Source organism: Saccopteryx leptura, chromosome 5, assembly GCF_036850995.1.
Source record: "Saccopteryx leptura isolate mSacLep1 chromosome 5, mSacLep1_pri_phased_curated, whole genome shotgun sequence".
NCBI lineage: Eukaryota > Metazoa > Chordata > Mammalia > Chiroptera > Emballonuridae > Saccopteryx > Saccopteryx leptura.
The window spans coordinates 170000942-170023414 of NC_089507.1; the positions used below are offsets into that span (position 1 = coordinate 170000942).

Genomic DNA, 22473 nt, shown 5'->3' on the forward strand with positions numbered 1-22473 from the left:
CGCGCGAATTCGCTCAGGGACAACACTAAAATTCTGACATTACGAGAGCACGGCAAACTTACACATTTGGACGTCCCGGGTCCCCCGCCTTCCCCGCCCCCCCCCCCCCAGCCTCCTGACCGGCGGCGGCGCTCCCCACCCCGCTCCTCCCCTCCCCTCGCGTCACAGCCCTGTGCCACAGTCCTCCTTCTCCCCCACCCCTCCCATCGGACCCAATCAGCTGCCTGCCGACCTTCTGATTGGCCGGGACGGCTCTAAGGTGAGGGGGGAGTTATTTATTAAAGAGCAGCTGGGCTGGAAGTCGGAGAGCGGAGAGCGGAGCTTGAAATTGACTGGGATCCTCAGTGGCGCCACGACTTACCAGTTTTACCCCAGGAACTTTTCTTTGCAAAAGGAGAAGAGAAGGGTGCAGACGCCCCCGCTTAGTTCTTTCTTCCCCTACTCCTTCTCTCCAGTTCGCCTTCCCCCATTTGAAGCGGGCAGCTGCGGGCTGGCCACCCCGCGCCTTTCTAAGTGCTCGCCGCCGCCGCAGGGTGACTCGCCAGGTTCCCCGGGAGCCGCTCGCTCTGCGTTCGGGCAGCCCAGGGGAGAGGAGTCTGCGCCTCGAGTCCCCGAGCCGCCGCGACCTCTCGCCTTTCCCGGCCACTCGCCCCCTGCCCCGGGCCCGCGTATGAATCTCCTGGACCCCTTCATGAAGATGACCGAAGAGCAGGAGAAGGGCCTGTCCGGCGCCCCCAGCCCCACCATGTCCGAGGACTCGGCGGGTTCGCCCTGCCCTTCGGGCTCCGGCTCCGACACCGAGAACACGCGGCCCCAGGAGAACACGTTCCCCAAGGGCGAGCCGGACCTGAAGAAGGAGAGCGAGGAGGACAAGTTTCCCGTGTGCATCCGGGAGGCCGTCAGCCAGGTGCTCAAGGGCTACGACTGGACCCTGGTCCCCATGCCGGTGCGCGTCAACGGCTCGAGCAAGAACAAGCCGCACGTCAAGCGGCCCATGAACGCCTTCATGGTGTGGGCGCAGGCGGCTCGCAGGAAGCTCGCGGACCAGTACCCGCACCTGCACAACGCCGAGCTCAGCAAGACGCTCGGGAAGCTCTGGAGGTAGGGCCGCGCGGCCAGGTGGGCTCGGCGACGGGGGGCGCTGGCCCGGACCGCTCTCCGCGCGCCCCCCTCCCAGCAGGGGGGAACCGCGAGTCCTGGAGCGGGCGGGGTAGGGCGGGAGGGGGTGGGGACGCAGAGTTAACTGGGCTCGGAGTTTGACAAAGTCCTTGGACTGTTCTAAGGAAAAGGGGAGGGGGTGGCCAGAGGATGGGAGACGACTTGAGGCGCACGGTGCGAGGGGCTGCCGGCCTGATTGATCGCCCGTTGCTGTTACAGTCGATCCCAAACGGGGTTAGGGTAGGAAGGGAACTTTGTTTCTCTCTCCCTAGAACTGCGTTCTTTCGTGTAGCTCTACACCCACGGGGGTGGGGTGGGGTGGGGTGGGGGAGAAACCGAGGCTAGAGGAACCCCACAGCGGGAAGGAGGTAAGGGAGGGAGACTGCTGGAAATGCTAGACGCAGGGTTGGGAGGTGAGCAGGAGGGGCTCCTTGCAGATTGAATTGTTTTTTGAAAAATTTTAAAAAGGTCTTGGGGACGGGAAGCGGGTGGCGGGGGGATTACTCCAGTAGCAACGGCATGTAGAGCGGGAGCGGCGGAGAGCTAGTTTCATCTGCAGGGTTTCCAAAACAGAAGTGAAGTGGGGAGAGCGGGGCGTGGAGCGACGGCTCCGGTCCGACTAAAAAACCGAGATTTCTTTTTAAGAAAAGTTATGGGCTGCGGCCGTGGCTAGAAAGCAGGAAGGAGGGAGGACGGGGTTGTGCGCGCAGCAGCAGAAAGGTCGGGGTCACCTCCAGCTCCCGCGCCCTGACAGCTCTGCGAATTTCACAGACCACCCCTTCTCTCTTTCTCTTCCCGCCCCCTCTGCCTTCCTCAGACTGCTGAACGAGAGCGAGAAGCGGCCCTTCGTGGAAGAGGCGGAGCGGCTGCGCGTGCAGCACAAGAAGGACCATCCGGATTACAAGTACCAACCCCGGCGGAGGAAGTCGGTGAAGAACGGCCAGGCAGAGGCGGAGGAGGCCACGGAGCAGACGCACATCTCTCCCAACGCCATCTTCAAGGCTCTGCAAGCGGACTCCCCGCACTCCTCCTCCGGCATGAGCGAGGTGCACTCCCCAGGCGAGCACTCGGGTAAGTCCCCACGAGACGCACAGCCTGGCCACCGTCCCACCTGGCACCCCCACCCCACCCCCTCACACACCCTACACCCCCCCCACCCCCGCCCCAGACCTCTATCTAATAGATTCTGCTTGGGGACTTTGCATTCCCCAGGAAAGGACACACCTTCTTCTACACCTAACCCTCCTCCCCTCCCTGCCCAGGGTCCCCACGAAGCCCCTGAGCGCACAGGCACACACACCCCAGTCCCTGCATCCTAGTGGATTGATTTTTATTTCGAGGTAAAAGGCCTTTACAGCTTTACAGGAAGTCTCCCTTCTTTGTTTTGCCCCCCTCCCCAAAAGCACATACAGGACGCCTCTACAAGTAGCATTTGGTCGAGGGTCCGGAGACCTCCTCCTGATAAATGTGTATACTAGCAAGTTAATCACTCGGGGTCTCCCCTCCGTGCAGCAACCTTCTCCTGTGCACGTGTGGGACCCTGTGACCTTGTATCAGGGAGGGAGGGTCCCAGCAGGGTTCCTAAGACTAGGGCTTTTTCATAGCCCTTGTTGATTTTCCTGTGTTTCTCTTTTATTGTTTGCAGGGCAATCGCAGGGCCCACCGACGCCACCTACCACCCCCAAAACTGACGTACAGCCGGGCAAGGCTGACCTGAAGCGAGAGGGGCGCCCCCTGCCAGAGGGGGGCAGACAGCCCCCCATCGACTTCCGCGACGTGGACATAGGCGAGCTAAGCAGCGATGTCATCTCCAACATCGAGACCTTCGACGTCAACGAATTTGACCAGTACCTGCCACCCAACGGCCACCCGGGGGTGCCGGCCACACACGGCCAGGTCACCTACACCGGCAGCTACGGCATCAGCAGCACTGCAGCGACCCCGGCAGGCGCGGGCCACGTGTGGATGTCCAAACAGCAGGCGCCGCCGCCCCCGCAGCAGCCCCCGCAGGCCCCGCAGGCGCCCCCGCAGCAGCAGCCGCCGGCGCCCCAGCAGCAGCCGCCGCCGCCCCAGCAGCAACAGGCGCACACGCTCACCACGCTGAGCAGCGAGCCAGGCCAGTCCCAGCGAACACACATCAAGACGGAGCAGCTGAGCCCCAGCCACTACAGCGAGCAGCAGCAGCACTCGCCGGCGCAGCAGATCGCCTACAGCCCCTTCAACCTTCCGCACTACAGCCCCTCCTACCCGCCCATCACGCGCTCGCAGTACGACTACACAGACCACCAGAACTCCGGCTCCTACTACAGCCACGCGGCCGGCCAGGGCTCCGGCCTCTACTCCACCTTCACCTACATGAACCCAGCGCAGCGGCCTATGTACACCCCCATCGCTGACACCTCCGGGGTCCCTTCCATCCCGCAGACCCACAGCCCCCAGCACTGGGAACAACCCGTCTACACACAGCTCACCAGACCTTGAGGAGACCTGAGACAAAGGGTGATGATTGGCCTGATGATCATAAAAATAACCGAAGAAAGAAATAAACCACCAGAATTTCCATTGGACATTTTTTTTTTCTTATTCCATAAAGACATTTAAGCTAAAGGCAACTCCAACTCGTACCCAGATTCCAAGACAAACATTAACTATCCAAATGCATGACCACCTGGTTGCGAGTCAGTGGCCAGGCCACTCTGGGCTAGATGGACCAGCGGAAACTCCACAAGAGACTGGACTGGAAAACCTTCTTCAAAGCAAGCATGGAGGGTGACGGAGAATCGTGTGACCAATTTGCTCAATCTCTCTGCCTGTTTGGACTTTGTAATTATTTTTTAGCAGTAATTAAAGAAAAAGAAGTCCTCTGTGAGGAATATTCTCTATTTTAAATATTTTTAGTATGTACTGTGTATGATTCATTACCATTTTGAGGGGATTTATACATATTTTTAGATAAAAAAAATTAAATGCTCTTATTTTTCCAACAGCTAAACTAGTTGAACAGTGTGCCCTAGCTTTTCTTGCAACCAGAGTATTTTTGTACAGATTTTTCTCTTACAAAAAAAAAAAGTGTGTTGTTGTATTAACATTAAAATAGCCCCCACAGATTTGTATTATGTGATGAGTTTTGGGGGGTTAGCTTTGCTTAATGCCTCAGGCTTTCTGATTCAAGGAGGCTTTGCCTTAGAAAAATAAAGGCCTTATTTTGCAAGTACAGACATACACACACAAGTTATTAGTCTAGAGAACCATTTGGTAAGCTTTATCCCATATATATTTTTTAAACAAGAGAAAAACACCTTGAGCCTTAAAACCGTGCTGCTGAAAAATTCTTGGGCTTTCTTTCAGTGCATTTATTTCCTCCTGCATTTGCTTGTTCATTGACGTCTTAATCAAGAAGCAAAAGGCAGGAGAGGAAATCTGATTTGGGGACGTTTCAGCAGCAGGTAGGTGCCCCAGCACTGCCCCCTGGTTGCCTGCCGGGCCCCATGTGGGACACAGACGCTGGTGTCCTCTCACACTGTCACCTGTGCCTCTCTGATCGTCAGCAGTTCACCTTCAAGACATTCCACGTGCTAAAGTTATTTATTTTGTAAGGAGAGGTTTTAATTAAAGAAAAAAAAACAAAAAAAAAATTTTTTTTTTAATTTTAAAAACTTACCTTCTTTAAAATAGTTGTTGGAGCCTTCTTCAAAGGGTACGGTCAGCTGTTGTTAAATTATGTTCTTAACTGTAACCAGTTTTTTTTTCTTTTTATTTATCTCTTTAATCCTTTTTTTTTATTATTAAAAGCAAGTTTCTTTGGATGCCTTGTCCTAGATGTGTATAAATGCCTTTTTGTCCGTCCTTTTTTTTCCTTCATTGTTTTTATTGAAAACAAACTGGAAGCTTGTTTCTCTTTTTGTACAAATGAGAGGTTTCAAATGTAGTGAATCACTGAGTCATTTGCAGTGTTTTCTGCCACAGATCTTCGGGCTGCCTGAGTTGTGTGTGTGTGTTGTGACACAAGACGGTGCAAACGCATGTCATCAGTAGTCCCCCTGCATGTTCTCATGGAGAGGGAGGATGGGGGGATCAGCCCACGGACAGACCTAATTCTTCATTATTTCTGTGGCTGGAGAGTCTGAGGATTGCTTTTTAAAAAAGACAGCAAACTTTTTTTATTTAAAAAAAAAAAGATATATTAACAGTTTTAGAAGTCAGTAGAATAAAATCTTAAAGCACTCTTATAATATGGCATCTTTCAATTTCTGTATAAAAGCAGATCTTTTAAAAATATTTCTGTAACTTAAAAAAAAAACTGGCATTTAAATCATATTTTGTCTTTAGGTAAGGTTTGCTTTGTGTTTGTGTTTTGTTGTTTCCTTGTTTCCCCCTCCTCCAAACCTTATGCTCTCTCTGTGAAACTTACCTTTTCTTTTTTTTTTTTTTTTTTTTTTGTATATTATTGTTTACAATAAATATACGTTGCATTAAAAAGAAAACTGCCCCATGGACTTACTCACCCCATTCTCTTGTTCAAAAGATGATTGGAAGAATTTGGGCACAAAAAGGAGGTTTCCTTTTTTCTTACATGAGCTTTTGGCAATCCTAACATCGGGCACTGGGAAGTCTGTGTCCTCAAAAATCAACACAGAGAAATCTTGTCAAGTGCCACCCCATTAGGGCACAAAGAGAATTACATGTCAGCAGTTGCCCGCTCAGGCAATGTTTGTTGTGGTTTAGGGCAGAAGCTATTCCCTTGTGAAGTCAGAAGGGCATATTAGACCTGAAATCAGCTTGTCAGAAGACAGAATGCCAGAGGGGGTGACTGACTTGTCAGAATTCAGTAGAGCAAACTTTTTGTTATTATGAACACATACCCTATCATGGGGTGTCCATTTAAAAGGTGAAGGAAACCAAAGTAAAACAGAGTGTCAGGAGGGGACCACAGGGAAGTCTGGCCTCTTCACCCATCAGATAATTCAGAGTGTATCTGCAGGGACCACGGAATGAGAGTGTCTTCCTGTTCCCTCCACATCTATTCCGAGAAGATGCAAAGCCATCATAGAAGCAATAAGCACTAATCCTGTTTTCCTTGGCCCTGGTTAGATGGGAGTTTCCAGGATCAGAGAAACGTTCAGGTCATTTTTCATTAAACAGATGAAATCACTCCTTCCCTCCCACCCCCACACAGAGCCGCCCCACCCCCACCCCAGCTGATTGGGGAAGTATCTCTCCGGAGGCAGGTCTCCTCTCCAACCTCAGGCTGATCTGACTGCTGGGCCCGTGTCTCTGACAGCCTCAACCACCACCAAACTCTCTGCTATTACCTCACGCGGTCTGTTTTTGCTTATTGCATTCCTGGCTTGCATCCCACCCCAGGATCATGGCAACCAGGAAAATGGTAGTTATCAAATGGAGGCAACATGAGTACTCGGCCTCCTTGGCAAATTCCTTCAGCAAACATTGATTGAGGGTCTGTGATCAGCTGGGTGCTGCACAAGTTCCTCCCCTCCCTGCCCCCACCCCAAGCAGCAGATTCTGTTGTCAGTTGGTGTCCAAATGTCCCACTCGCTAAGGCACAGAGTCTACCCCCCATTTTTACAAGAAATTTTGTTTTTTCCCCTTGCCAATACTCACAAAGTCTTTTTTTAAAAACAATCTCTATTAAATCCTTATCCCGCCCCCAAACCCCTTTGTCCCATCCTGATCAGCCCTTTCCCTACTGCATCTACAATGTTTGTGCAATTATGCTCTCTCCTTCTAGAAACATGCCCTTTTCCTGAGGATGTGGCCACTGGCAGACCTTCTGAGAGCCAGAATGTGCTATTGAGACATAACCTTTGCAAGGTGACCTCGAATAAGCTGCTTACTTTCCCATGCCTCAGTTTCCCCCTTCGTTAAGCATGTTTCTAATCTTTCCCTCATGTAGCCAGGTTGTTACTAGAGCAGTTTTTTGGCAAGGAGCAGTCTGAGGGTTGACTGCCTCTGAATTTCCTTGTTTGCACAGGATTCCTCCAGCGTTGGAATGAAGGGAACATGTCTGGTGTTGTCACACGTTCCCCAGATGGTGTTATGCACAGGGACATACAAGAGGCACCCGGGTGCCGAGAGCGAGTGCCTTCAGATCCCCTCACCCCCTTCCACCAGATCTAGTCAAAGCTCAATATCTCCAGATTATAAAGTATTTTAGAGGAATGTTTTGTGTAAATCCAGAAATGCAGGGCTTATCACCTCGACAACAAGACACTTATTGGAAACCTAGCAAAGAGTCCTCCAGACCAAAAAACAAAACAAAACAAAACTTGTATTAAGGTCCAGGGTTATTTGTTTATTTGCACTTGAAATACAACTTTTTAAAAACAATTTTAATAAAAATGGAATTGTTAACAAAAGGGAATTTAACAAAGTCACCCAGAACCAATCTTTTCAGCTAATATTAAAATGACACTGATGAATTCAAGTGAGAAGTGTGTTTGGATCGATCCCATCCCTTACCTTCCCTTCATTTCCAAAAGGAACATTTTTGAGACACCACTGTGACACTTTTTAAATTAAGTGGTGACTGGTGCTCTAGTCGGAGATGGACTTACTATGACAATGAAGGTGCTTAAGCTTCGGGACTCGTCACCTGCCTTGCACTTAATCTCATATTTTTTAAATGTATATTCTTCTTCTTGAAGCACCCCCCCAAAAAAAACTGATGCATTGTAGGTCCCCACAAAACATGTGTCTGCCCACTACCATAGCTGTTGGACAGCAAATCATGACACCAGAGGCAGCCATCAAGATGCTTTTCCTTCTATTCTCAACAATCCTGGCACTTAGTAGCTGTTCAATAAATACCAACCTTTCTTCATCTCCATGGACCCAATGGCAAAGTCATGGATGCCTTATAGGGAGTCTCCACTGTGACATTCTTCCACTTGTTTTTACACACTTTGCTCATCCTTCTGAGATGCAAATGATTTTCATTTCTCAAAAGATAGTATCTCCTGGGGTCTGGGCATAATAGAGATTCAATGAAGTTAAGCCCCCAAGAAATATTAGTGACTTCTACCTCGTTTCTTCGCTTCCTCTTCCTACTCATCGCTTTTTTTGCTTTCCCAGGCCATCCCTGCCTTGCCATTGCCTAGGGCCCTAGCTGGGCTGATCCTTTTCCATCATCCACAGACTAGAACTCTTTCACTCTGGATATCTGAAGAATTATGTGTAGACCCAATACAACACAGTCCAGGCAATGTCAGACTTGCATTTGTTCAAAACAACCAGGCAAAATTTGAGTAATATGTATATTACCTTGGAGCTGCTCTTAGACATGTTCCTTGACGTGTCAGGGTTTGATACTGAACTTATCAAAAGTCAATTATCATGACTTCGTGTTGTCATATTCCACTTTTAGAAGATTTCTACTGTTCATTCTCCCCACAGAGCATCTCCTGTGGGTCGGGACTCAGCAATGAGTAAGATAGACATCGTCCCCCGATCTTCACAGGGCTCACATTTTAGAGAAGGCAGGAAAAACAACTAGTCCTCCAATATTTTCTTGTTCATGTGCTATGAAAATAATGCAACTGTTTAGGGCCAGTTGGGAGGCTAGTGCAGCCACCTAGGTGAGAGATGATGGTGGCCTATTAGAGCCTGACAGAGGGGACAAGGTAGTTGATGGTTTGGGGAATGATTTGGGGGAGAACTTTCTGACTTTTTTTTTTCTCTCCTAACTTTCATCTATTTTTTAGTGACATGAAATTTACCCTGACCCAGTTGACCTAAACTTTTCAAGTTTTCTTTTAGCTTTTTCTACCCCCACACAAAACATTCCCAGTACATTTCACTTCTGGTATGGTTCCCAAACCCTTCCGTAACTTGCCATTCTTTTCTGCACTTTACTCCTTAGCATTCCTCTCAAGTTAGCATATCCAGAATTCTTTCCAGAACGCCAATTTTGGTTTGACTAATATGGAATTCAAATAGATACATCCCATGTGTGATCAGAAATTATGCTTCTATAAATTAAAATGGAAATTGTATACATTATTGTAGTAGCCAAATAACCTAGTTATGTTATGGTGAAAAATTTCTCACCTAGCATGTAATTGTACAATAGACTTTTTTTTTACCTTAATTACTGAGTTTTACATTTACCTCTGTCTGACTAAAGCATGACATATAGAGGCTCAATGGAAGGAGAGAAAAAGGATTGACATCACTGAGTCCTCATTTTGCCAGGCACTGGGACAGACGTTTTATATATATATATATATATATATATATATATATATATATATATATATATATATACACACACACACACACATACATACACACACACACACACACATACATATATATATATATATACACACACACACACACACACATATATATATATATATGATCTCATTTAATTCACTTAATAAACCTTAGAGACAGGTGTTATTATTACAGTTTTCGTAAGAAGAAAACTGAGTCCCAGAGAGATTAAGCAATTAACCTAAGGTCACATGAACTAGCACAGAGCAGAGACAACTACCACCGAATCCCCCGCCCCACTGTCTGCTGCCCACTCACACTCCAACCCACCTAAGTCCTCAGTTTTCCAAAAACAATATGAAAAAGAGTTCATAGTGAGGAAGGAAAAAAAAAACCCTTATGTTACAAGGAATCTTTTTAAAGCAAAATCTGACCAGAGGACTCTCCCCACGACTCTATGCAAAACTTTTTAATGGCCACCTATTCACTTGAAATATAATCCAAATTCTTTACCATAAGATACTATGCCCTACTCTAGGGGTTTGCAAACCATAACCTGCAGACTGGTTCTGGCCCACCAACATGGTTGCAAATAAATTTTTAATGGAATACAGTCATGCCCATTAGCTTACTCGTCATGTATACTGCTTTCCTGCTAAGATGCCAGAATTGAGTAGGTGGAACAGAGATTGTGACCTGCAAATGCCAAAATATTTACAGCTGGCCATTACAGAATAGGTTTGCTGACCCTTTCCCTACACAGTCTAGCCCCTGCCTATTTCTGTCTCTTGCCATTAACCATCTTATTCCCCATGCCCTTCACCCCATGGGTGTCTTTTCCATTCTCAAATCTGTCAAGATCTTTGCTACTTAAGGGCCTTTACACTTCCTACTTTTTTGACCTTCTATCAGAATTGCCCCTATTGTCTCCTCTCCATCTTTCAGGTCTTAGCTTAAAGGTCATTACCTCCAAGGAACCTTAGTGGACCATCCTAGATCACGTGGTTAGAACCGAGAAGGGACTAGGCAAGAACATAGGGATGTGAAGCAGGTTCATAGTTCGGGCTACCGAGACAGTGGTTCAGGGTGACTAGGGTTGGATCTGGGTAGGTAAATGGCAGAGAATTAGTGGAGAGATAAGCCGGGGTGAAAAAAGGCAAGCTTTAGAAAGATTGTAACCAGGGAAATGACAAGAGTAGTTGTGTGCTAAAAAGAAGGCATTATTCGCCCTACCCCCACCCAGACTTTTGACTTCGCCATCACAATTCAGGAGCAGGGAGATGGCTGAGGAGTGTCGTCTGTAGTCCACTGCAGATGAGCAAGAAGCCTGAGCAAAGGTCAAGGTGGTGCAGTATGGTGGAGGGAGAGGATGGCTATGAGCTTCCGGGGGTAGAAGTGGCAAAATCTGAGAACTTGTGTGATGGAGACCAAGACAGTGGAGGCAAGGAGGACCTCCATGCTCTGCCTTTTGTGACAGGGTGAGAGGTGGCACAGAACATAGGAATGTAGCTGGGACAGCTGAGTGGGCACTGGAACATGCATATGCACTCATCTATAATTCTAAATAATCGTAACACCTGGACTTTGATGGAACATAACTTCATTTTTGCCTTTTCTCTGTAAACCCTGTTCGGGAACTGGGATGTTCCCTTGGTCTTGTGTGATCACTGGGGGTGGGGTTGGACCTTAGGGAAATGAGAACATGACATTTCCCTACATCCCCAGGAAATAAGAAGTTGTCTGGTTATGTATTGTAGTTATAGAATTTTTTTAAAGTTTCATTTATGGAATTGAAATGTCCCATCCTAGGATATACCTGCACTGCCCTATATTAATCCTTCTCCCATCCTTAGCTCAGAACTGCTACAGGACAGAAATGTGCAGGGGCAAGCAGGGTTGTCCTACTTTTCTCTGCGGTCCCCTAGTGACCCCTCTCCCACTGGCTAGCTGCTGTCTCCTGTCTGTCCAACAGAGTGGAAGGAAGTGGGACAAGCAAGGGAGGAGAGGAGAAGCAAATGAAAGGGACATTGATCTCGATGACGTTGCACTGTTGGGTCCTGCTCCACGGAGAAAGCGGGTATTCCTGGTGGGGCAGGCACTTGTGAGAGCTGACATTTTACCCCTGGGGCACTGCCATGACTCCTCAATTGCGCATCTGTCTTGACTCAGAGACGTTCCTCTCCGGACTGGCAACTCTTGCCCCATGGCTGAGCATGTGCAGCACACCACCGGGCTGTCCCTGGGAGGTCTGGCCCCTGCCGGTGAGTCTGCGCAACAGGACCCAAGGCTTGCTCTCTCTCCCCGACAACCACCATGGGTGGAAACACATGGCTTACCCAGGAGAAGCCACCACTCCTCACACCAAGTTCCCTGGACTCTGGAGCCAGGCACCAATTATCTGTGTTTCTCAATGGCTAAGAACACACTTCAAAGTCTTGTGAGTAACCTCCTTTCAAGCCCCAATGGCTAAACTCAGAGTAGGTGGATGGCACCAGCACACCTCCCCAGGGAAGAGAGGATGCCAGAAGGCCTCCTTCCACATTTCCCTACCCGTTTCTGACTCTGCCCCTTCTTTATTTTATATAAGCAAAAATAAAAGTGTAAAAATCTTACATGCAGTGAAATGCATAGATCTTAAGTATATAACTCTATAATTTTTGACAAATGTGTATGTCGGAGCACCCACCACACCAATCAAAGCACAGAACAGGACCGTCACCCCAGAATGTTCCCTTATTTCCTCTTTCAGTTAATCCCTATCTCCCCACATACAGCCACTGGTCTGATTCCTGTCACCACACATTAGACTGCCGGCTCTGAAACTTCATATAAATGGAATCACCCAGTATTTATATCTGGCTCTTATTACTCAACATAACTTCCACAAAACCATCAATGTTGCGTTGCTCTGTCAGTAGTTTATTATTTTCTTTTGCTGAGTATTATTTCCTCGTATAAATATACAACATTATTTATCCATTTTCCTGATGATGGACATTTGGATTTTTTTCCCCTAGTTTGAGATTCTTGTGAATTAAACTGATACATATCTCTCTTGGGCAAATACCTAGAAATGTTACTGCTGAGTCATTAAACAGATAAATGTTCAACCTTGCAGGAAACTTCCAAGCCATTTTGCAAAGGGCATACATACATCACGTTAGACTCCCACAAGCCATGAAGGTGAGTTCCACTGTCTCGACATCAATCCCAACATTTGTTGTCAGGTTTTCAAAATTCTACACCTATTTCTGCAAGTGTGAAATGGTATCCCATACTTTTCATTTGCATATCCAATGACCCCTCTTCCTCCATGCCCCCCATGCAACTCCCTTGCAGAGTGTTTTGCATTACAGAATTAATGTGACATCAGATCTGACGACCCCCTACACTCCTCTGGAACCCAGATGTTTATTTCCTTTCTTTGGATGAGAAGAGTTTGGATATCCATTTTTCTTAGGATTTTTCATTTTTGCAGCTGTCTCGGCACTGTATGAATCCAGCTAGACCCGTACAGGGCATGCCAAGCCCTGCGAGGAAGCCGATTGTGCTGGTCCCCCAGGTCCAGCTGGAGACAAAGAGGGCTGGGAATCCAGGAGTTAGTCTAATATGAGACTCTCAGCTCTTTACGGGCAGCTTGGGAGGTGGAGGAAGTCAGGATAATGGAGGGAAGTGTTAGAGCCCAAATAAACATCTGAACTTCTAGGTGGTGCTTATTCAAATTACCCTAAATTCCCTGACCCGTGGAGTGCTGACCCACATCTATGCAGATAAAGAACCTCAGAAAGATGACATTTGGGAGGCTTTCATACTTTATAACTTAAAGCCCCTAAAAAGGGTAAGATTTGCTCCTGTTCTGACTGTTCTTCATCTCTGTAAGCTTAGAACAAAAGGGGCACTTTTCTTGTAGGGTTTCCCAAAACAGATAAAGGAAGAAGTCTGGAGCCCCACTTTCCCTGATGCTGCAGGCTCCAGCCTCTGAGTGGTCGTGCGTTAATTAGCCCCCGGTTCCTCAGTCAGCGGATCTGCCTCTCTCCAGAGCCAATTTTGAAAGTCCCTGAAATTTCTGAAGCCTTCACTTGAACATGAGCACACATCTGACCTCTGTGTCGATTTCATCACCCAGCTGGCCCCTGTCTGAACCCCTGCCTCCATGGAGAATTCTTGAAATGCATCCTATCCTATTCTCCACCTGCAGCTGTTTCCTAGGATTTGAAAAAAATAATAACATGGCATTTTTAAGTCTCCCTGATGCTCCCACTCCTCTATCCCCGACACTCACCGAGACGCTTTGGCCTCCAGGTTTCTCTGTGTTAGCTGCTCGTTTCGGTTCAGCCGTAATGCAGTGGTTAACTGTTGGAATCAAGCCTGCACCTCATGCCAGACAACAAAATTAAGATGGCAGAAAAGTAATTTGAGCCAACGGAGTATAGAAATCAGCCATGAGCAGTAGCTGATCAATGGACACGAGATAAAATGAAACTCAGCTGTCCAGCTAGAGGCCAGCACCCATAGCTATTAATCAAAATGGTCCTCATGGGCATTTAGTGTGGAAAGAACTGTCTTGCTCTGCTCAGTTCGGCCACATTGCTCAAGAGGTCATAGTCATCAAGACAACAAATGTTTCTTCCTCATCCACCAGCTGACAGGCTCAATGCTGGAAACTAGTGGTGCAGACAGACCCCACACCTAGTAGGGAGAGACCCACATTCAGCAAGTAATATTAACACATTATGGAGAGCTCTGTTCTGGGTTAAATATAGTCAAAAGAATTAAGCGAATAAAGAACTGATGGTCAGGAATTTCCTAGCTCCTGAAATTCATCATCTGAGTGTATATTACTTTCAAAATCCCCGTGAAAAATACAAGATTACTTAATAAATAAATAGATTTACCCCCCCAAAAAAAGATTGATGTTCTGATTTATAGTGCCATCTTCCATTTGAAGAGCATTAGATGACCCCACATTGCAAGATGGTGCTCTATCACAGCTTTAGTGAGGCAACTGAAACTATAATCACCATTCTTTTTTTTTTTTTTTTTTTTTTTTTTTTTTTGTATTTTTCTGAAGCTGGAAACGGGGAGAGACAGTCAGACAGACTCCCGCATGCGCCCGACCGGGATCCACCCGGCACGCCCACCAGGGGGCGATGCTCTGCCCCTCCGGGGCGTCGCTCTGTGGTGATCAGAGCCACTCTAGCGCCTGGGGCAGAGACCAAGGAGCCATCCCCAGCGCCCAGGCCATCTTTGCTCCAATGGAGCCTCGGCTGCGGGAGGGGAGGAGAGAGACAGAGAGGAAGGAGAGGGGGAGGGGTGGAGAAGCAGATGGGCGCTTCTCCTGTGTGCCCTGGCCGGGAATCAAACCCGGGACTTCTGCACACCAGGCCGACGCTCTACCACTGAGCCAACCGGCCAGGGCCAATCACCATTCATTTTTGACAGTGCGGGGAGGGGTGACAAATTCCTTACTTTCCTAGAAACTCTGTGTATACTGCTATGAAATCCACACTCTTCCCCCACGTTGCCACACTGGGTTTCTCAAGAGTTCCTCAGCCCCAAAAGCCCCGCTAAAGGAAGAGCCCTATAGCTTTTGAAAGGGAGCCATGAACAGGACTAAATAAATGTCTTCTCTCCATTCAGTGTGTCACCCTGGTCAGTTGTCAACAGAAACGATTGTGAGGTGTGCTAACCTGCTGTGGACTTTTGTACCCAGACCTTGACAAACACCAGATTAAACAAAGTTCAGAGACTGTACATGAGACTGAAGAAAGAACCGCCACAAGGCACAGACAGTGAACTCCCGGCAGCGTGTGTGTGTGTGTGTGTGTGTGTGTGTGTGTGTGTGAGTGTGTGTGTGGCCTGTGTGCAAATCTTCTCTAACATTGAAAGAATTCAGTCTCCTTTGCACAGTCTGGCTCGGAGAGTGGTGAAGGGAGCAAGGGTAAAGGGTAGACCCGATGACCCACGGAGTGGGCGCCATCCACCCTGAGGGAGATACCCACCGGCCTAGGAGCAGATGGCAACCCCCCTCAGGCCCGGACCCACCCCACAAGCGGCTGTTGTCCTGCTACAGCTGTTTCCGTTTTTTATTACGATTTTCTCCGCCTTTCATTTTCCAGGCCAAGGGGAATCTCAGGGGGCCCATCTATTTCTCTCCTGCCCTTCTCCCAGTTCCCAGAAGCAAAGCATACACATGCACGCGTGCACACACATTCCAGGCCAGGCCACCACAAAGTCCTCGAGGACAGTGCAGAACCGGAACCAGACGTGAACACGACCCGCCCGTCAGCCCTTGGAGACCTAACCGAGAGGCAGCTGTGGGGAGCGGAGGCAGCGTCCTCTCAGTCTTCACGGGGACAGCGTGTGGTGACCAGAGCATCCAACGCAAGGCCAAACCCTTCCCGTGAAACGGCAGGTTTCCTTCCTGGGAGAACATTCTGTTTGGTTTTTGTTTTTCCTTAAAGTTTCCCACTGGGAAAAAAAAAAAAGTAAAACAGGCTTAGTGGTTAAAGCCCGCAGTGCTAATGCACTCGAGTCTAGAAAACCTAATAGAAATGGCCCCGTCACGCTTCAGAATAGTTAGAAACTTATTAAAAGAGCAAACGTCCCCTTAATATGGAACAAAAATAGTGTCATTCCTAACGAGAATGGCATTATAAAAGCCAGCCAAAGTCCCTAAGGCCTCAGGGACAAAAAGCTCAATCTTTAGGGAAATGTCACATTGAAGAACCCAAACTGGACTTTTTACGACCCTTTTTTTCTTCATAATGTAGCAGGAGTACGTCTCCAGGTGCATCATTCTCTGTCCGTCCTGTCTCTCCATTGTCGCCCACTTAGAAGGAGCTGTCGCAGCTCATGCTGAGGTGGGTGCAGATCTTTCCTTCCTTCTTCTGTCGCCAGCGGTTTTTGGAGCTCCAATTTTCTTGCTTCTGGATTGTTCCGAGCCTATAGCACAGAATCCAAAACACCACTCTGAGCCAAGCAAAACTTCGGGTTCTTTTTCCAGGCCTGCTCTCCACCCCTCCGCCATGGGCCCATCTCCAGTCTTCTCTCGGGATAATTTATGTTCCGACCATCACGTGGCCGTGTTTCTCAACTTAGCACTACTGGTGTTCTGTTGAAAGGGAGGCTGTCCTGTGCATTTATTAGAGGGTGCTTAGCAGCATCCTTGGCCTCTAAACACTCAGTGTCAGTAGCATCCCTCTCCAGCTGTGACAACCCCAAAGTGTCTCTAGACATTGGGGGGGGGGGTGCAAAATGCCCTGGTTGAAGACCACTACTGTGCATCTATGCTCACATGATTCTTGGTCTGGGACATACTCTTACTAACTCTCCTTATTACAACTTTGAAGACTTGAATCATCTCCTTCAAAGACCTAGAGTGAATCACTCCAGAGCTGGGGGAGCCTATGCCGTTTCCCGTGCTACCTAGATAACTCCCAGGCATTTACTTGTATTTTGCTTGGACCTTATTTCCCAGCTGTTTTAAATGGGGTCATCTCTTTTATAGAAATAGCTTTTTGATGACTAGGGTTGTGCTTTACTCTTTTTTTTTTTTTTTTTTTTTTTTTTTTTTAGGTGTCATCCATAGCACTTAGCAAATTTCATGCATCACAGAGGAACTGGCACATAGTGAGACCTCAATATCATTGAAAGAAAGGAACAACAGAAGGAAGGAAGGAAGGAAGGAAGGAAGGAAGGAAGGAAGGAAGGGAGGAAGGAAGGAAGGAAGGAAGGAAGGGAGGGAAGGAAGATATTTAATAGCTTCTTGTAGAATGAGTAACATTCCTTAATTATCTCTCTGCCTAAATTGTCCTCTGTCTCCTTACTGGTACCTGCTTCGCCGATCACTGAACTCATTATCAGGAAGCTGAAGTCTGGCCAGCCCTGACCTTGGGCCTGGATACAAATGGGACTGTGCTTTATGATAAAGGACAACTTCCAATTTGAAAACCTCCTGAAATGCAAGTCTTAAATCCAAAGCTGTAGCATCTGTAGTTTGGGGTGGGGTTTTTTTTGTTTGCTTATTTGTGTATTTTGTTTTTGGTTTTGTTTGTTTGTGTGTTTGTTGGTTTTCCAGTGGTGAGTGAACTTAGGAGCTGTTATAAGTAGGGCCCAGGCCTTGGGTCTCATCAGTACAAACTCTAAAGAAGTAAGGTCATCTCCAGATGTCTTGTGAAGTCAGACCGGTGGGGATAACACAGAAGCCACACAAACACCTGAAAACCGAGCAACCAAAATGGACAACCACTGACCATATTTCATACATGGCACAGTCATGTGGGTGGGAGTTGGGGCATGCTCGACCCAAAGCTTGAAGAGGGACTCAGGGGAATGACTGAGGCCGGAGAGTGGAAGACAGTCAACTCATTACATTTTCCCAGTTAACTTCCAAGGTCATTTCAAAAAGCATAGAGATCGTGCCTGACACATTGTATGGAGCCAGCAAATGGACCCCCATTTCTCTTTACTACTTCTCTTTCAGGCTTCCATAACAGCCTTTGTGGGCCATGCCGACCTCTGTGCTCACACTCCAGCTGAAGAATCTTTCCTGCCTCTCAGGACCGTTACCGTTGGGCAAATCTAAGATGCCACTGATCAAAAGGCAGAATGCGCCCTGGCCGGTTGGCTCAGCGGTAGAGCGTCGGCCTAGAGTGCGGAGGACCCGGGTTCGATTCCCGGCCAGGGCACACAGGAGAAGCGCCCATTTGCTTCTCCACCCCTCCGCCGTGCTTTCCTCTCTGTCTCTCTCTTCCCCTCCCGCAGCCAAGGCTCCATTGGAGCAAAGATGGCCTGGGCGCTGGGGATGGCTCTGTGGCCTCTGCCTCAGGCGCTAGAGTGGCTCTGGTCGCAATATGGCGAAGCCCAGGATGGGCAGAGCATCGCCCCCCTGGTGAGCAGAGCTTCGCCCCATGGTGGGCGTGCCGGGTGGATCCCGGTCGGGCGCATGCGGGAGTCTGTCTGACTGTCTCTCCCTGTTTACAGCTTCAGAAAAATGAAAAAAAAAAAAAAAAGGCAGAATGCGCATCCTAAAATTAATCAGATAAATATGTGTTCTGATACCAAATCTCGTCTGCCCACTTACCCTGTAGTGTGGTCCCTATGTGTTTCTCTTCCTTCTGACCTGTGCTTTTCTTAAAGACAGGGTCTCTAGCTGATGAGCTTCTGTGCTCCTCAGCAGACCTAGCACAGCACTGAGACCATATGTATACACTCACACATGAATACATATTCATACGCCTGTGAACAACTGTAAGAACGAATGAGCATTTCTGACTTCAAGAGTCCTTGTACCGATATTCCATCTAACTTTCAGAGGTGAACCTGTAATAACACGTACATATTATTAAAATTTTAACTCATACATTTCAAAACACTGACTTACACTACAAAATACAGGGTAGGGCAAAGGTAGGTTTATGGTTGGTTGTGTGGAAAATAATGCAATAATTAATCAATGATAATACAAGGAAAAACTGTGTTTTACTTATGCACGACTGTAAGCCTACTGCTGTTGCCCGTCCCTGTGTAACTGTTTATACAGGTTAGTGAGGGGGAGTATAAAAATGTGAGCACCTTCTAAGAACAGGAACTCTTCAAACCACCCAACAGGTGCCTGTTGTCTTAATTTTCATGGCAGCCCTATGAGATGGGTTCTACAATCTCCACTTGGTTGATGAGCTCCTATCTGTTCGTCTGTCCAAGCTCAGAAGTAACTGAGCAGGCTTGTAACCCCCTTTCCAGACAACGGCTAGTCTAGTTCTGTCATCAGAGAAGCAAAAGGTATTTCCTCTCCAAGGAGCCAGTGAATCTCCTTGCCAAGCCTGCAGCCGCTCTGGGGCCCTTTACAGGAGAAATCAGGGCACCTCGGGATTTGGTGCCAAGGGAGGCTGCGCAGGGAATCCTGGGATTTTTCTACCTCCTCAGAGGGAGAAGCCAGCAAGGATCTTGCCACCTGGCACCCTAGAGGTTGCACATAGGAACACAAAAACAAACAAACAACAAATAGAACACAAAACTCCAAAGTGTATTATTAGCTTGGGTCTTCTGAGAGGCAGATGCTGGGAGAGGATTAAATGTGCTGGGGCTTTAGTAGAGGAAATACCTGTGGTGGGGGGGGGGGGTAGGGAGGGAGCAGGAAAAGTTGGGAGCACCGTGAGACCACAAGTCAAGTCTGACCCTGAGCAAAGGAGAGAGAAGAGCATCATAGGCTGCTGGGCAAGGCCACCTGGGGACGAGCCAGCGAAAGTCAGCCTCCACAGGAGTGCCAGGTCTCCCAGGAGTGTGACTCCCTTAGCAGGGCACCTTTGCCGCACTTAGCCCTTGGCCAGGAGGGCATGGGCTTCTGCACCAACACGGCCTTGGGTTTCGTAGGGCAGCTGCTGAGGACTTCGGTCAACTCCACTCCCTACAGGTGGATACGGCTTTTCATTGGAGGCAGAGAAGGGGGATGCTCAACTGAATTCAAGTAGATTGTGCATGTGCATGTGTGTTGAGGAGACTGCATGGTTGGTAAACAATAGATGAGACTGGCTCAGCCCACAAGCTTGGGAAGCCTTAAACACTATGGACCCAGCCGATGCATTAAACATTATTCTCACTGGAAGAGGCAGTCCCCAGAGCAACTTCGCTATCTGTGAGTGCGACGAAAGTCTCTCGATCTCTTTACTACTGTAGCACTTAAGCTATTCTTCTTAACTGTATAAATATAATGCATCATGTTAACCATTGACAAGTTGCAGATATGTGGGGAAAGCGGTCAGAGAACCCACGAACTCCACCTCCCACAGGAATCTCCCTTACCCATTACACGTGCACCCTGTAAGTGTGAGAAAAAGCAGTAGGGCTCTGTGATTGATTGAACCTCTACTTAGCACTTCATGCTGAGCACCTGTCTCACTCGACCCTGCTGATGATCCCATGAGACAGATAGGGCTCATTAGCCCCACTTTCCAGTATTCAGGGGAGAGGGCATCAGTCAGTAAGACCTGAAAGGCAGGTAGGCTGAGAAAGCAAGGAGCAGGCAGCAGAGGACCCCTGACCAGATCCTCATGTAGGACTCGAAGCTTCTGGGTGGAGAGTGTGAGGCTCAAACCACTGCAGACCCTGTCCTCCCTCCCAAAGCTTATACTAGACTTTACCCCTCAACGGGATATCCTACATGGACTCTGGAATTTGTTCCCACACTCTTCTGACAGAGAGATTTTGTGTCTTCCCTGCATGAGTGTCAATACTGCATTTCAACTTGCAGTCAAGAGATAAAAAAAATTATCACTTGTAATAATTGTCTTACTTTTCAGTTGTTAGAATAAAATACTGTATCAGGGAATAGTTGGTTCCTAAAAATAATGCAGTCTCTATCCCTACAGCATATCAGCAGGCCAGTCCATAACCCCCAAATGTCAGTCCTGCTTCCAACTGACTGCATATGCTTTTGAACAAACAGGTGCTACCCCAGGAGGGAAGAACATAATACTAACAGAGACGCTAAACTTGGACCATATTTACTTGTGATCATCTGTTTATGGAGCTCTGAGATCTGCCCACTGGGCTTTATTTTTCACCAAAGGAATTATTACCCTGAGTTGTGGGGACCCTGAATTCTTTATCACCCCCAGTGGTCTCAAGTTGTAAATTTCAAGCCACTGTTAACATGGCCAGACAGATTTTTAAGACTCCTACAGACAGCATTCAAGTAACCATCTCCTGTCAGCTGGAAAATCAGCTCAATAGCCATTCAAGTTCATGTCCAAACTCCTTTACATTAAGGAAGGCTTTGAGAGGTTCCTTGAATCTAAGAACTAGAATCTCTCTAAAGCTATGGAGACAGAAAGACGTTCAAACTGGGAGACAGACGCAGCCAGCTATGAGAAGGAAGCATTGTGCAAAAGATCATATGTATATATGGGTTACAAGTCAGTCATCATAACCACCATTTGCTTTTTTATTTATTTATTTATTTATTTTTTAGCCTAAGTCATTTTATTGGTGTAGTTCTGCAAGTAAGCCCTGCAGCATACCAACCCATACATTTTTTTTTAACCAGTCTGTTCTGTCCATTGCCGGAACTTTACATGCAGGTGTGTACTGACTTGGGGCAAACCATGGCGTAACAAAATGGGCATGCTTGTCGGTAGCTGGGGGCACCATCATGGATCGCAGTCTACAGACCCCTCTTGCAGTAAAGCAGAAGGAAATATTGGGGCACAGAGCAACTCTCTCATCCTTGGCACTGTGACCCTGGCCACCAACTCAGACAAGAGGCGCCATCCCTGAGCATCATGAGAAACAATACCAAGAGCAAATGCCTGTGTCACTTGTAGGAGCAGATGGGCAGGACTGATTACTGCTCAGAAGAGATCACGGGCCAAGTGGCAGGGAACTAACACAACTAAAAAACGAACCTTGAAGGCATTCACATTGCTGACTTGCTTTTTCCCAGTATTCTTCTTTCGACCCCCTCTCCGTGCCCTCCACATTGAAGCACCTCTCTTTTCTTCTCCTCCTTCTTCCCCCCCCCCCAATCTCTTGGGTTTATTTTAGTTTTTGTTGCCGTTGTGTTTTCGTGTTTGTTTGTTCTTTTATTTATATTTCTCCCTCTATCTAGAATACCTTTTCCCTGTCTCTGCCTATTCAAATTCTACCTGGATTTCAAGACTCACCTCAGACCTTACTGTCCTTCATGAAGTCCTCCGTTTCGTGGCAACTGGAATTTGAAGCAGTCCTTTTGCCTGAAGGACTGATGGTTCAGAAATGACTCTGGTGATGCTAACCCTCTGTATTAAAGTATTTCAAAGGTGCCCTTTGTTCAGGGAATGCAGACCGATCCCTCACACCCAGCCGGGAAAACCCTCCGTGACCGGCCCTCTGCGCTCTGAACAGCTTCGTCTCTTGCCTCCCCTTGCTTGGCTTGCTTTGCTCTGAGGTGAAAGCAATGCCCTGCGGCTTGTCACTCTCGCTGCTCCCCATGGCTGCGCTGTACCCTGACGGGTTCTCACCGCTGACGTCCTGAACCCCCCCCCCCCCCAGTAACTCCTACTCACCTCCAAGCCCCTCCCAGCCCTAACTGTCACTCACCTC

General features: G+C 47.9%; 1 protein-coding gene and 1 non-coding gene across 2 annotated transcripts; both read left to right on the top strand.

Moving 5' to 3' along the window:
* The first annotated feature begins 285 nt into the window (after positions 1-285).
* SOX9 (SRY-box transcription factor 9) lies at positions 286-3890 on the top strand. Its single transcript, XM_066386752.1, has 3 exons — positions 286-1101; positions 1976-2229; positions 2804-3890. The coding sequence occupies exons 1-3, from the start codon at positions 671-673 to the stop codon at positions 3637-3639; spliced, it is 1521 nt and encodes a 506-aa protein (XP_066242849.1). The 5' UTR covers positions 286-670; the 3' UTR covers positions 3640-3890.
* Positions 3891-18007: 14117 nt separating this feature from the next.
* On the top strand, positions 18008-18083 carry TRNAS-AGA (transfer RNA serine (anticodon AGA)). The gene has a single exon. It is a non-coding gene; the product is annotated as a tRNA-Ser (tRNA).
* The last annotated feature ends 4390 nt before the right edge of the window (positions 18084-22473 follow it).

Bases quoted from the DNA above. Each gene is read 5' to 3' on its own strand.
- SOX9 (XM_066386752.1), top strand. From the start codon at position 671: ATGAATCTCCTGGACCCCTTCATGAAGATGACCGAAGAGCAGGAGAAG. The intron at 1,102-1,975 runs GTAGGGCCGCGC...TGCCTTCCTCAG, and splicing joins ACGCTCGGGAAGCTCTGGAG to ACTGCTGAACGAGAGCGAGA. The intron at 2,230-2,803 runs GTAAGTCCCCAC...TATTGTTTGCAG, and splicing joins CTCCCCAGGCGAGCACTCGG to GGCAATCGCAGGGCCCACCG.